At 42.1% G+C, this 15511-nt stretch overlaps 2 protein-coding genes across 2 annotated transcripts in view; both read left to right on the top strand.

The window, feature by feature from the left end:
* Nucleotides 1-15511, top strand: part of ddr2a (discoidin domain receptor tyrosine kinase 2a) — a 359575-nt gene that overhangs the window by 105681 nt on the left and 238383 nt on the right. The gene's annotated exons all lie outside the window — the stretch shown is intronic.
* LOC310740518 (uncharacterized protein) lies at nucleotides 7977-15004 on the top strand. Its single transcript, XM_083567339.1, has 9 exons — nucleotides 7977-8025; nucleotides 8173-8263; nucleotides 8649-8806; nucleotides 9041-9180; nucleotides 9537-9637; nucleotides 10606-10723; nucleotides 11331-11439; nucleotides 11518-11623; nucleotides 13952-15004. Exons 2-9 carry the CDS (start codon nucleotides 8189-8191, stop codon nucleotides 14858-14860), a joined length of 1716 nt encoding a protein of 571 aa, XP_083423465.1. The 5' UTR covers nucleotides 7977-8025; nucleotides 8173-8188; the 3' UTR covers nucleotides 14861-15004.

The following is a 15511-nucleotide window of genomic DNA, read 5'->3' on the forward strand; positions in this document are numbered from 1 at the left end:
CATGTGGTCTATTGACCCCAATTCTCTAACAGAAAAACAGAATCAGTACTTGCTTTGAAGATAAGTATAAGCTCCAGATAAACATATTTTGAGGTTGTTCAGATATGGCAGACACAATTCAGCTACTGTAACTCAAATCTAAACTTGATGTGCTCATGGATGAGCATGCTAAATCTATCAAGGTGCAAGCTCAGGCCTGCAATATCAATTAAAGGTTCATTCAACTTCATGGATAGCTTGCTATAGAGCTTCTACTTGGATCCCTTTATTATAAGGAATCTTTTGTTGGGTCTGCATCAAACCTTTAAGGGTTGTTCTAGACGGACAAGTTAGGGTGATTGTGAAGTAGTTCATATAAGTCATTAGCAACTGAATTTGAATAATCAAAAAAAGGAGAAATAAACCCAGCCATTAGGGTTGCACAATTCAGTGCAATTCAGTGGTAGAAGGTGTACCTAGGAATGAACGATTGGTGATTGAGGTAGACTTCAATGGGCATGTTCGTGAAGGGAACAGAGGAATGTACAGAGGAATGTGGAAGGGCAAATAGTGGTAGATTTTGCTACAACAATGGAAATGGCAGTGGTAAATAAGGTGGAGCATTATGTGATGTAAAAGAGTGGAGGAAGGTGGACACAGGTGGACTATGTTCTATGCAAAAGATGCAACCTGAAAGAGACTGGAGACTGTAAGGTGTTTGCAGGGGACAGTGTAAATAGACATCAATGGATGGTGGTCTGTAGGATGGTTTTGGAGGTGAAGAAGAAGAGGAGGAGAGTGAGGACTGGAAGAAAAATAAGCTGGTGGAAACGAAAGGAGAAAAACTGTGGTGTGAGATTCAGGGAAGAAGTCAGGTGTGGTGGTGAAGAGGTGCTGGATGATTGGGCAACTACTGCAGAATGGATAAGGAAGACAGTTAGAAAGGCACTTGGTGTGACATCTGGCAAGCAAAAGGAAGACAGAGAGATGTGGTGGTGGAATGAGGAATGAGGGGCTGACTATGGAATGGAGAAGGAGTGTGCTGGTACCAATCTTTAAGAAGAAGGGAGATGTGCAGACCTGCAGTAACTACAGGGGATTGAGTTGATCAGTTATACCATGAAGTTATGGGAAAGAGTAGTGGAAGTCAGGCTGAGAGAAGAGGTGACCATCTGTGAGCAACAGTATGGTTTCATGCCAAGGAAGAGCACCACAGACGCATTATTTGCTTTGAAAATGTTGATGGAAAACTATAGAGAAGGTCAGAAGGAGTTTTGTTTGTTTGTGGATCTAGAAAAAAACATATGACAGGGTGCCAAGAGAGGAATTTTGGTATTGTATGAAAAAGTCAGGTGTGTCAGAGAAGTATGTGAGGGTGGTGCAGGACAGGTATGTGGACAGTGTGACATCAGTGAAGTGTGCAGTAGGAACAACAGACAGGTTCAAGGTGGAGGTTGGACTGCATCAAGGATCGGCTCTGAGCCCTTTCCTATTTGCAGTGGTGATGGCCAGGTTGATGGATGAGGTCAGACAGGAGTCTCCCTGGACTATGATGTTTGCGGATGATATTGTGATTAGTGGTGAGAGTAGGGAGCAGATTGAGAAGAGCCTGGAGGGGTGGAGATACACGCTAGAGAGAAGGGGAATGAAAGTCAGTAGGAGTAAGACAGAGTACATGTGTGTGACTGAGAGGGAGGGCAGTGGAGTGGTGCAGTTGCAGGAAGAAGAAGGTGGAGGAGTTCAGGTACCTGTGGTCAACAGTGCAAAGTAATGGAGAGTATGTTAGACAAGTGAAGAAAAGAGTGCAGGCAGGGTGGAGTGGGTGGAGAAGAGTGACAGGAGTGATTTGTGATAGAAGGGTATATGTAAGAGTGAAAGGGAAAGTTTATAGGACTGTGGTGAGACCTGCTATGTTGTATGGTTTAGAGACAGTGGCATTAACTAAAAGACAAGAGCTGGAGCAGGAGGTAGCAGAGCTAAAGATGCTAAGATTTTTGTTGAGAGTGATGACGATGGACAGGATTAAAAATGAGTTTATTAGCGGGACAGCGCATGTAGGATGTTTTGGAGACAAGGTGAGATGGTTTAGACATGTGCAGAGGAGGGACATGGGGTAAATCGGTAGAAGGAAAGAGGAAAAGAGGAAGACCAAGGAGAAGGTTTATGTATGTGGTGAGGGAAGACATGCAGTTGGTTTAAAAGAGGCAGATGTAGAAGACACAGTAGTATGAGACAAATGATCCGCTGTGGCGACCCCTAACAGGAAGCAGAAGCCGAAAGAAAAAGAAGAAGAAGAAGCAATCAATCATTCATATGACTATAATATACTGCATTATTTAAAAGTCTCAAATTTCCATTTAATTAATAAGATCACCAAACAAGATTTTTTGTAATCTTATGAATTATAGAGAATACTGACTCACAATTACATTATCTGATGTCATGCAGAAGAAGACAGACTTCCTTCTAAGGCTTCTTTCAAGTTATCTTCCTCATCTAACCTCAGGGAGTTTTTTTTTGGTTCGTGCCAATGGTCCCTCTAGCTTATTCAATCAGGACCTAAATCTACACCAAGAGTTCTGTAAACATGCACTATGACAACGCTAAATGCGTTGAAATGTTAAGTAAGTAAAATTATATCAGTCAAGCTGGTATTTTTGGATCTGTAAAGAGCAAGTAAAATGCTCAACATGGGATTAAAAACAATGACAGAAATAATATTACATCATTGTAATCAAAACCTTAAGCAATAAAATAATAATAGAGAATAAGTAATAATCATAAAAACAATAATAATAATTAGTAATAATAGAGAATAAGTCATAATAATAAAAAAAATTAGAGTACAGTTCCTTATCCATTCTGCAGTAGAGTCCCCTCTCCTTGAACTGCCACCTTAACGTGGTGGAGGGGTTTGAGTACTCGAATGACCCTAGGAGCTATGTTGTCCGGGGCTATATGCCCCTGGTAGGGTCTCCCAAGGCAAACAGGTCCTGGGCGACGGGTCAGACTAAGAGCGGTTCAAAACCCCTTATGAGAGATACTACATCAGGGACCGTGACGTCGCCCGGTATGGCGCAGCCGGGGCCCCACCCTGGAGCCAGGCCCGGGGTTGGGGCTCGTATGCGAGCGCCTGGTGGCCGGGCCTTCCCCCACAGGGTCCGGCCGGGCTCAGCCCGAAGGAGCGACGTGGGGCCGCCTTCCAGTGGGCTCACCACCTGCAGGAGGGACCGTAAGGGGCCGGTGCTAAGAGGATCGGGCAGCAGTCGAAGGTGGAGGCCTCGACAACCCGATCCCTGGACACGGAAGCTAGCTCTAGGGACGTGGAATGTCACCTCGCTGGCGGGGAAGGAGCCTGAGATTGTGCGTGAGGTTGAGAGGTTCCGACTAGAGATAGTCGGGATCACCTCTACGCACGGCCTGGGCTCTGGAACCACACTCCTCGAGAGAGGATGGACTCTTTACAACTCTGGAGCTGCCCATGGTGAAAGGCGTCGGGCTGGTGTGGGTTTGCTTATAGCCCCCCAGCTCAGCCGCCATGTGTTGGAGTTTACCCCGGTGAACGAGAGGGTCGTTTCCCTGCGCCTACGGGTCGGGGATAGGTCTCTCACTGTCGTGTGTGCCTACGGGCCAAACGGCAGTATAGAGTACCCGGCCTTCTTGGGGTCTCTGGGAGGGGTGCTGGACAGTGCTCCGACTGGGGACTCCGTCGTTCTACTAGGAGACTTCAATGCACACGTGGGCAGCGACAGTGACACCTGGAGGGGCGTGATTGGGAGGAACGGCCCCCCTGATCTGAACCCGAGCGGTGTTCAGTTATTGGACTTCTGTGCTAGTTACAGTTTGTCCATAACGAACACCATGTTCAAGCATAAGGGTGTCCATCAGTACACGTGGCACCAGGACACCCTAGGCCGCAGGTCGATGATCGACTTTGTGGTCGTTTCATCTGACCTGCGGCCGTATGTCTTGGACACTCGGGTAAAGAGAGGGGCGGAGCTGTCAACTGATCACCACCTGGTGGTGAGTTGGATCCGATGGCGGGGGAGGAAGCTGGACAGACTCGGCAGACCCAAGCGTACTGTGAGGGTCTGCTGGGAACGTTTGGCCGAGCCTCCTGTCAGAGAGATCTTCAACTCCCACCTCCGGCGGAGCTTTGACCAGATCCCGAGGGAGGCCGGAGATATTGAGTCCGAGTGGACCATGTTCTCCACCTCCATTGTCGAAGCGGCCGCTCGGAGCTGTGGCAGTAAGGTCTCCGGTGCCTGTCGAGGCGGCAATCCCCGAACCCGGTGGTGGAAACCGGAAGTAAGGGATGCCGTCAAGCTGAAGAAGGAGTCCTACCTGGCCTGGTTGGCTTGTGGGACTCCTGAGGCAGCTGACGGGTACCGGCAGGCCAAGCGAACTGCAGCCCGGGTGGTTATCGAGGCAAAAACTCGGGCCTGGGAGGAGCTCGGTGAGGCCATGGAGAAGGACTATCTGCTGGCCTCGAAGAGATTCTGGCAAACCGTCCGGCGCCTCAGGAGGGGAAAGCAGTGCCCCACCAATGCTGTTTAAAGTAGAGGTGGGGAGCTGTTGACCTCAACTGGGGATGTCGTTGGACGGTGGAAGGAATACTTCGAGGATCTCCTCAATCCCGCCGTCACGTCTTCCATTGAGGAAGCAGAGGCTGAGGGCTCAGAGGCGGACTCGTCCATCACCCAAGCTGAAGTCACCGAGGTAGTAAAGAAACTCCTCGGTGGCAGGGCACCGGGGGTGGATGAGATCCGCCCTGAGTACCTCAAGTCTCTGGATGTTGTGGGGCTGTCTTGGCTGACACGCCTCTGCAGCATCGCGTGGCGGTCGGGGACAGTGCCTCTGGAATGGCAGACCGGGGTGGTGGTCCCTCTTTTTAAGAAGGGGGACCGGAGGGTGTGTTCCAACTATAGGGGGATCACACTTCTCAGCCTACCTGGGAAAGTCTATGCCAGGGTACTGGAGAGGAGAATACGGCCGATAGTAGAACCTCGGATTCAGGAGGAACAATGTGGTTTTCGTCCAGGCCGTGGAACACTGGACCAGCTCTATACCCTCTACAGGGTGCTGGAGGGTTCATGGGAGTTTGCCCAACCAGTCCACATGTGCTTTGTGGATTTGGAAAAGGCATTCGACTGTGTCCCTCGCGGCGGCCTGTGGAGGGTGCTCCGGGAGTATGGGGTCGGGGGCCCTTTACTAAGGGCTGTCCGGTCCCTGTATGACCGAAGCAGGAGCTTGGTTCGCATTGCCGGCAGTAAGTCAGACTTGTTCCCGGTGCATGTTGGACTCCGGCAGGGCTGCCCTTTGTCACCGGTTCTGTTCATAATTTTTATGGACAGAATTTCTAGGCGCAGCCAGGGGTCGGAGGGTGTCCGGTTTGGTGACGACACGATTTCGTCTTTGCTCTTTGCAGATGATGTTGTCGTGTTGGCTTCATCAGACCAGGACCTTCAGCATGCACTGGGACGGTTTGCAGCCGAGTGTGAAGCGGCTGGGATGAGAATCAGCACCTCCAAATCCGAGGCCATGGTCCTCAGTCGGAAAAGGGTGGCTTGCCCACTTCAGGTTGGTGGGGAGTTCCTGCCGCAAGTGGAGGAGTTTAAGTATCTTGGGGTTTTGTTCACGAGTGAGGGAAGGGTGGAACGGGAGATTGACAGACGGATCGGTGCAGCTTCTGCAGTAATGCGGTCGATGTACCGGTCTGTCGTGGTGAAGAAGGAGCTGAGCCGCAAGGCGAAACTTTCGATTTACCGGTCAATCTACGTTCCTACTCTCACCTATGGTCATGAGCTCTGGGTCATGACCGAAAGGACAAGATCCCGGATACAGGCGGCCGAAATGTGCTTCCTCCGCAGGGTGGCTGGGCGATCCCTTAGAGATAGGGTGAGAAGCTTAGTCACTCGGGAGGAGCTCGGAGTAGATCCGCTGCTCCTCCACATCGAGAGGGGTCAGCTGAGGTGGCTCGGGCATCTGTTCCGGATGCCTCCTGGACGCCTTCCTGGGAAGGTGTTCCGGGCGCGTCCCACTGGGAGGAGACCCCGGGGAAGACCTAGGACACGCTGGAGAGACTATGTCTCCCGGCTGGCCTGGGAACGCCTTGGTGTCCCCCCGGAAGAGCTGGAAGAAGTGTCTAGGGAGAGGGAAGTCTGGGCATCTTTGCTTAGACTGCTGCCCCCGCGACCCGGCATCGGATAAGCGGGAGAAGATGGATGGATGAGATGGAATAAAAAAAATTAAAAAATTAAAATAAAAAATTATAATAATAATAATATTTGTCAAAGAACCACCAGCCATGCCTCCCTCCTGCACTCAGCACACTCGCTCAGCCTCTCCAATCTACACTACTCTTTATAAGGCCCCCGTTCCCACTCCCTCACTGTCCGATCTACAGTTTACACTACAGATCATCTCTGGATTACTTTTGCTCTGTTTCCCACCCATTTTCCAGTGTTTGCTTCTCTGGAAGCTCCAGCTTCGTGTACTTTGTGTGGAGCATGCAGCTATGGAGAATAACGTTCAACAGGCCTTATGGCAGGGCTTCATCATTCCATCCTCCTCCCCCACAGCCTCCAGCTTCTTCTTTGTGAAGAAGAAGGTCGGAGGACTCCGGCCCTGCATTGACTATCGCAACCTGAACACCCAAATCACCCGACTCTCATACTCGCACCCTCTTGTCCCAGCCACCCTTAAGAAACTACGGGGGCACATGTTTTCACCAAACTGGACCTCTGCAGCACCTACAACCTAGTGGGCATCCACAAGGGCGATGAGTGGAAGACGGCCTTCATCAAGCAAGCTGGAACTGTTTCATTCCCTGGGGCGAGTACGTGCAGAACTCCCTGCGCCAAGAAGCCACCGACTTGACCCTATTCGAGTGCGTGCTAGGCTTTCAGCCTCTGCTATTTCCCTGGACGGACGAACCATCCAACATCCCGGCCGTGGATCACTGGTTCCGGGAGAGCGTGCGTGTGTGCCGACTCCCAGAATGCCCTCAGGACCACTTGGAGGTTCGCAGATCCTCGGAGATCTGCAAAAAGCTCAGTCCCCGTTACATCGGGCCATTCAGAATCAACAGAATCATCAGGCGCATCAATAAAGTGGCCTATCGGCTTGACCTCCCCCCCCCCGGGAGTTAGGGCCGAGTTAGAGTGTCGAGAACCGCCCCTTGAGGAGGGGGTAATGTCAGAGAACCACCTATGATCTGTATCCCACCCGTTTTCCAGTGTTTGCTTCTCTGGAAGCTCCAGCTTCGTGTACTAAGGCAAATAAAGCTTATTGACTTTATTCTGGTTTCCGACTCTAAATCCGTGCATGACAATAATAATAATAATAATAATAATAATAATAATAATAATAATAATAATAATAATAATAATAATAATAAATAGTAATAATAGAGAATAAGCTATAGAAAATTCACCTAAAATGTACAATGATTATCTGAGAGATCTGCATACGTTTTTTTATTTGAAAAGTGGTCTATTACTTAACATGTGCATTACTTCCTTTAAAGAGAGAAAATGCTTTGTATAAAATAATTCAGAAGAATTTTTCCATTTAGCTTTACTTAATGTATTTTTTACTTAATGTATCAGGATAACATGTTTGGATATTTTGAAGAAATTTTTGGACATTCAATATTTGGGTAATATATCTATTTTCATTAGTTGAAAATAAAAAAGAAATGTCTATTCATTTACTTGACAACCTAAAATTCCTGTATTTAAAATGTTTACCTGTTTAATATTTTACCATACAACTTGACTGCTTGTATTGCTTCTCATAATGTAGAAACATCTCAACATTCAATTATATTCTTAAAACTGAAAGAGTTTGTTTCTCATATGTTGATAAACGAGAGAGAAAGGTGCTTGTGACGCTGCTGCTATGGTGACAATAAGGTGACAGGTTGTGTGCTATTTGTGTAACCCAGAGAGACAATGGAAATGCTCATGCCTTACATTCAGTCTCTGATTGCTGCAAGAAACAGCAATGGATGGAAACCTAAAACATAGAGATTTTTCTGACTAAGTGAGTTAATCATCTAGCAGAAAAACAAATTAATGGAATGTTTTGATGTCTTATATATATATATATATATATATATATATATATATATATATATATATATATATATATATATATATATATAAATAAACCATGTGTGTGTTAAATAAGGGCTGACGCATGAAACATGACAACAAGGGTGCTCCAGACTTTTGACACCTTGGACTTTCACTCCAAGAGCATCTTGGATAGACTTGCAAAGGTAATTAAACTTTGACAACAGCATTTTTTATATACTTTTTGATCATTGTGGTGCAAATTGTTAGATAATTTTGCATGATAACGCAGCATTACTTTATTTTATTCTGGTTTCTTATGGGAAGTATAGCAGCCAAACTAAAACAAAACAAGGTGTTGTTTATTGATCTCAATGGGCAAAACACAAGAGAATAAGAAACGGCAATGCAGGAAATTATAAACTTGATTAAGTGTTGAGGGTGTTGTCTGCAGTCACAAAATTAGTTCTATTGCTGTATCCATGTTTGCAAGCATTGTTTTTCTGCTGTGCCAAAAAGCTTTTTTTTAGTATTCATCCTATTGCATGACTACAGACTAACTGGTTTTGAAATTTTATCCATCCCTTCCAGAAAAATCACCAGCTGACACAAGTATCAAGACAGTTCTTTGCATACGGTAGGTCTGATACAGGTCTGGGTCTTCATCGTGAATTCAGGTTCAGAAAAATGTTTAAAGCAAACAAGGAAATTATCAGTCATGAGCAAGATCTTCTTTGTAAGAGGCTAAGGTAAGGTTCTATGACAGACAATCTGAATACTGAACCATTTACATCTAGCATTAATTCTAATGTCATCAGACCTCAGCTGTGATTAGACTTTGGATTGTTCCAATATACAAGTTTCAATAACATTACTGTAACCTTACCAGGAAAAAAAAAACATTTCAACTTAGCATTATTTTATTCTGAACTGAAGAGGATGTACTAGGAATCACTTTGTTCAGGCTGATGTGTCCCGTTTAGGAAGTCTTTAGCTGTGACAGCCAGTGTGAAAGGCAGTTTCCGCAGCAAATCAGTTGAAGCTGGCAGTAGCAGAGATATCATACATTCTGAAAAGCATACACCTAATGTTAAATCATCAACTGGACTCTCTATGTGTAAAGGTAAGATGTGCCTTTAGTTAAGAAATGGATAGCTAAATACATTAGCATTATATTAACACTGGTCCAAGAGGAGCTAAAGAATAGTATTTTTTTTTTATTATTATTTTGTTACAAATAAAATTACACTTGAATTAGTTTATTCTATAAAGTTATGCTTTTATCTTTTTAAACTAAATAAAATATATATTTTATGCTAAATACTGTATATTGTTCCATTTGTTGCACATGTCTGTTGCCTTGATTTAGCTACAGTACATCTGTTTCAAGTAAATATTCATTTAAAACCAGCTCAACAAATGTGGCCTTTAACATGTATAAAATGTATACATTTTTAAACATTTTGTTCTTTTTTAAAGACAAAGAAGAGGCAGAAATAAGTTTATTGACTCTGCCGAAGAATCCACAGACTCTCTGGCCATGCAGTCAATCCCCACACAGGATAACGTGGTCAAGAGAGGTGCTGAGAATCTAAATAAAATTTCATTAATCTTTATTCGTATAGCGCTTTTAAAAATGGACATTGTCACAAAGCAGCTTTTTTATAGAGATGAAGACAAAGAGGTAATAAAGTTGTATAAAATCTATGTATAAATCCAGTCCTTTCTAGTGCATTTGTAATTTTGCTTCATACAATATATTTTATATAGAATTACAGATCCAACTATGTTTTTATTATTGTCTTTAGAAAACATTTTACTACAATATTTTATTAACCAACCTCAACAAAATAACCAAGCCTAGTGGGGAGGGGCAGCTCAATGGTTAAGATGTTGATTTGTGATGAGAAGGTTGATAGTTCAAATCCCACCATCAATAAGCTGCCATTGCTGGGCTCCTAAGCAAGGCTCCTAACCCTCAACTGCTTAGTTGTTTATATATAGCAGGAAAATCAATGTGTCTACTGACAGCAAAATATGTCTTGTATCTACTATCTTGTCTGTTAGGGAATTGTGTTTGTGTCACAGTGTGGCATTGTGATTAGAGGAATTATATTTCTGTTGTCTGTCTTTTGTCTGTGATGAGTGGAACAATAATAAAGCTGACTTGACTATATGTTGAGGTGTGGAATGCGATTAATTGATAAAGTAGATTATTAAGTGGTTTTGGTTTAAATAGAAGAGTTTAAAATTTTATTTTTTGTGTGCTTGTTATTATGAGGAAATATTTCATGAATCCAGAAATGAGAACGAAAATACAGTGCATTCAGCTGCTTATTTGCCTTTACATGTGTATAAAGGCAAAATACTTGATCTAATTAAGTGGCCCCTATTGTAAGTGTTTATTTCTTGCCTGTTTCAAAGCATTTTTCGCTAGGTTCTCGAAGTAATGCTTAATAGATACTCAAAGAAAATATTTGTCAAATATGCAGGACACACAAAGAAATTTAGTATGTATGAACTTGCTAAAAGTATTATTTTCTTTCAGGTTGAGAAGTTTCCCTCTTTGCATGAACTGACCAAAGCTAACAGGAGCAAGGCTTTAGTGGGCATCAGTCTTGGAGACACAGACATTTTCCACTGGTGCTCCAGCTCAGCTCATAGTGGTATGGCTCACAACTGGACTGCTTATATACACCAATCAGGCATAACATTATGACAATATAAGATTATGAAGTGAAGTGAGTAACACTGCTTATCTCTTTATCATGGAACCTGTTAGAGGGTGGGATATAATAGGCAGCAAGTGAACATTTTGTCCTCAAAGTTGACGTATTAAAAACAGGATAAAGTTGTGATAGCTAGACGACTGAGTCATAGCATCTCCAAAACTGCTGCTCTTGTGGGATGTTCACGGTCTGCAGTGGTTAGTATCTATCAAAAGTGGTCTAAGGAAGGAACAGTGGTGGTGGGCAGGGTCATGGGTGACCGAGGCTCATTAATGCACGTGTAGAGCGAAGGCCGGCCAGTGTGATCTGATCCAACAGATGTAGCTCAAATTGCTGAAGACCTTATTGCTGTTAATGGTTGATGGGTCAGAACTGTTTGGCAGCAAAAGAGGGACCAGCACAATATTAGGCAGGTGATCCTAAAGATATGCCTGATTGGTGGCAATAAATTCATGCCTAATCGGTGTACCTGAAGAAATATGGTGTAAGCCATTTACTTTAAGTGATTTGACCTCCTAACATGGTTGATGTGTATGTTTACTAGAAATGGATCAATCATTTAAATCAACAGAGCCAAATGAATCGATTAATATTCAGCAATGTCAAGAGAACCCTGATAATATTAGCACTGAAACCAGTTTACCTCAAATGAAGTAAGTTTATCTCTTTAAAAATTGTGGAAAATTACAGAATAAAATATCAGAGCTCAGTCTTGTCTTTTGTTTTAATAGGAGTGAAAAGGAAGTCTGCCTCAAACCTGTTCCTCTTAGTTTTGATGACTTACTTGAGAGGAAAGACGTGAAAGTTCTCACTCCTCGCCTTCAAAAAGTTTACCTGGTAAACACCTTCTGTATCAAGTTAATGAATAAACATTGCTTTATACAGTGTGGCAAAATATTTTCAATTATATTCATGTGGAATTTGTATCCTCATGAGTTTGAAAGTAAATAAAAAACAAAAATGTACATCAATTTAACACATTTTTGCAATAAAATTGACCATATCTTACATCCATACCTGAAATATCGTCCAATAAGAACCAAAAGCAAGAATCCAGAGTTTCATAAGATCATAAGCGTCATAAGATCTGTTTATGTATCCAGATCTGTTTTTGTCTCCAGATCTGTGGTATGATAGAGTAGAGTTGATAAATATTATAAATGAGAGGGCCTGCAAGTGTGAAGACAGCTATGAAGTCAAAATGGTGGTCACTTTTACATAAGCAACATTAATTTAAGTATTTACAAAACTGCTAGTCTGAGTGGATTTTTTTCACAGCAATCTCTGGGGTTTACACACAATAGTGTAAGAAATTAAGAACATCCAGTGGCCTTTGCAGGCAGTAATACACTGCTGTTGAGAGAGATAGTGAGTGGTATGAGCTGACAGGAAGTCTTTGGTAATTCAACTGACCATTTTAAGCAGAAAAGCACATCAGAACACACAACACATCAAAACCTTTAGGAAGATTGGTTAAAACACCAGAAGACCACATCAGGTTCTACTATTGTTATCCAAGAGCAAGAATTTAAGGCTACAATGAGAAGACGACTCAGCCAAATATAGTTAAATATTGAAGGAATGTTGTTTGGCCTTTTTTTTAATTTTCGAATGTCCAGAAAACCTGTAAATTCTGTGTACTACAAACAACGCTCTGAGCCTCTATATTTAAGTCTTAGTTTAAGTTCAATCCTATGTTCTTGTGTTTGAAAGAGATACATAGCTGATTGTAAGTACTCATACAGTTATTTAAGGGCTTCATTTCTAAAATCATGATATTAAAAAAACATGTAACAAATTAAATGGTCATATGAGCAACCTATCAAATGTTAATATGCACAAAAATGCTTGAAAAAACAGTCTTAGATTTCTCATAGATATGAAGGGGCACACTGGCACCTTGAACAAAATGCCTTCTATTCTTTCAATGCGCTATTCCACTGAAATTAAAGGTAATGATTAAGTAATTAGTCATGATGATTTATTGATTTATTTAAAATGCCCCAAAATATTGACGCATAATCCAACTGACAACAACAGTCTTGTAAAATGCTTCCTGTTGGTAAAGTATGCCCACAGCTTGAGCTAAAGTGTTTATCAGATCAATGAAGTGAATGTCCCACATTTTTGTCAGATAAAGGTGCTTTCACACTTTGTGGTTTTTCTCGACCAGAGACGTTTTCAGAAAATCACGAATGACAGCAAGATATATTACTTTCACCTTCAAACCGATCGGGTTACAAATAGTGGCGCAAGTGAGAAACACCAACTAGGTGATGAAGAGATTAGATAGTAAGGAGATTACTCTTAGTGCCCTCAAAGCTACAGCACAGGACAGCAGCTTCCTCCATATCCAGAGTTAAAGCATTTTATTTGAATTATTCTTAATTATTAATTTACACTCAATACTCCATAATGACAAAGTGAAGACAGAATTATAATGTTTGTGATACTTTATTAAAAAACTGTACATAAGTATTCAGACCCTTTGCAACAGCACTTGAAAATTAGGTCCCAATTTTCTTGATCTTTTCAAAGATGTTTCTACACCTTGATTAGAATCTTTCTGTGGAAAGGTGTATTGACTGGACATGTCTCTCTGTAGAATGAAACTCTCTCTCTCACTCTCTCTCTCTCTCTCTCTCTCTCTCTCTCTCTTTATTAAATGCTGTCTGTCATTCCAGCAATGGCTTGTACAACCTATGTAATTATGTGTGTGTGTGTGTGTGTGTGTGTGTGTGTGTGTGTGTGTGTGTGTGTGTGTGTGTGTGTGTGTGTGTGTGTGTGTGTGTGTGTGTGTGTTTATGTTTTTATTGTGAAATCATGGTAAAAATAAGGACTTTTATTTTATTTGGTTAATATCTATACTGCTTCTTTGGATCCCATACATTACAGTGGCAATAAGAAATGACATAACAATTTTTCATGTAAATGTTTTCAGGTTTGCACGCAACAAATTTTCAGTTTAGTTTCAGGTTTCAATACAGATTTATGCATGAAGAAATGCATTGTGGAAGTATTCAATAAATGAAGTTCCTGAGGTCTTTTTTCTCTCACATTACATAATTATGGCATGAATTTAATTCAAAATGTTGATATCTAGCAAAACAATTATTTGAGTTAAAGATTCAATGCTGTTAATATTTATATTTTTTTTAATCCCAGTTTCAACAGAAATCCAGTGAAAAATATCCTGTGGTGTACAGCACTCAGCATTATCATTATGAGCCTTTCAGGCGCCCAGGCTTCCACTCTTTGGATTCTGCACCACAGATCAGAACGAGGAGCATGCACTCAGCGATCCTTCTCTACACAGAGTCCCTGCAGGCAAGGTGCCAGATTCACAAAACGAGGAAAAAACAGAATCCTCTTCACAGTCACAGGCCTTACACTCAGCCCGAGCTGAAAGTGAAGAGGACAGGAGTTAAAGGTGTCAACATGGGTGTGCTTACAGCTGATGGAAAGGTGATTGGATCTCCAGTTCTCTCCAAACTTCCTCTCCATGTTTACAATGAAACCCCTTTAGGATTTGTGCCTACACCCATTAAGAAAATCCTGCTCCTACCTAAACAGAACATTTTATCTCCTTGTGTTGGCCCGGTGATTAATGGAATGAACCCCAATAAAACTTGTGACTCAGGAAAAACATCTCCAGCCTTCTGTAGACCACTGCCTGCTTCCCTGAGGAGAGGGTTAAGCAGTAGAAGCTGCATGTCATTTTCAAAATCTTTGTCTAACAGCTCAAGAAGCAAAACAGATTTCCAGTGTCAACATGATATGAACTGCATTATCAGAGAGAAACAGCTTAATGATGGTGACTGGGACAAGAAAACAAAAGAAAGGTTGAAAGAGCTGAAGGCTGAAGTTGGGGATTGTGATACATTTAATGTGCATAAAAGAAGCTGCTCCAGACAGAGCAGCGATGCAAAGAAGACAGATTCCCCCCAGGAGGTTGTGGTCACTGATATTGTCTCCACCACCTTAACTACCTTCAGCGAGAAAACTCACAGGTGCAATGCTTCCTCGTGGCAACCTGAGACAATAAACATTCCAACTGTTGACTATCTGGATTAAAGTACCTTTAATAACTGAATTTGAGACCTCTGTAAAGCAATTAAAATAACTAAACTGATGGTGGTGAAGCGGGTCATCTCTTATCATCTGAATTAAATTGAATTGAATTGAATTGAATTGAATTGAATTGAATTGAATTGAATTGAATTGAATTGAATTGAATTGAATTGAATTTACAGCCAGATACGGTATCCTCCGCTAGGTGGCGACAAAATGTACGATCTTTAATTTTTATTTATTGATTTATTTATTTTTATTTGCAAGTGGCCGGATTTTAAATGTCTGTCCAACTTACTGTCCATAAAGTATAATGAATATACATTTGGTGTTACCCAGATGAGGTTGGGTTCCTTTTTAAGTCTGGTTCCTCTCAAGGTTTCTTCCCCATGAAGTCTCAGGAGATTTTTTTTTTTTGCCACTGTCTTGCTCATAATAAATTATAAGATAATGTTATAGGCACTAAACATATACATTCTAATTTTTTTTATCGATTTTTCTTTGGAAAAATGTCTGCTGTTAAATGTCTATTGCTATACAAATAAAACTGATTCGAATTGAATTTAATATACAGCCTTAAATTTTATCCTCGGCAAGTTAATGACAGTATATGATATATTTTTTTTTATTATCTTTTATTTATTTATTTATTTA

Source organism: Silurus aristotelis (assembly GCF_946808225.1).
Source record: "Silurus aristotelis genome assembly, chromosome: 2".
Lineage (NCBI taxonomy): Eukaryota > Metazoa > Chordata > Actinopteri > Siluriformes > Siluridae > Silurus > Silurus aristotelis.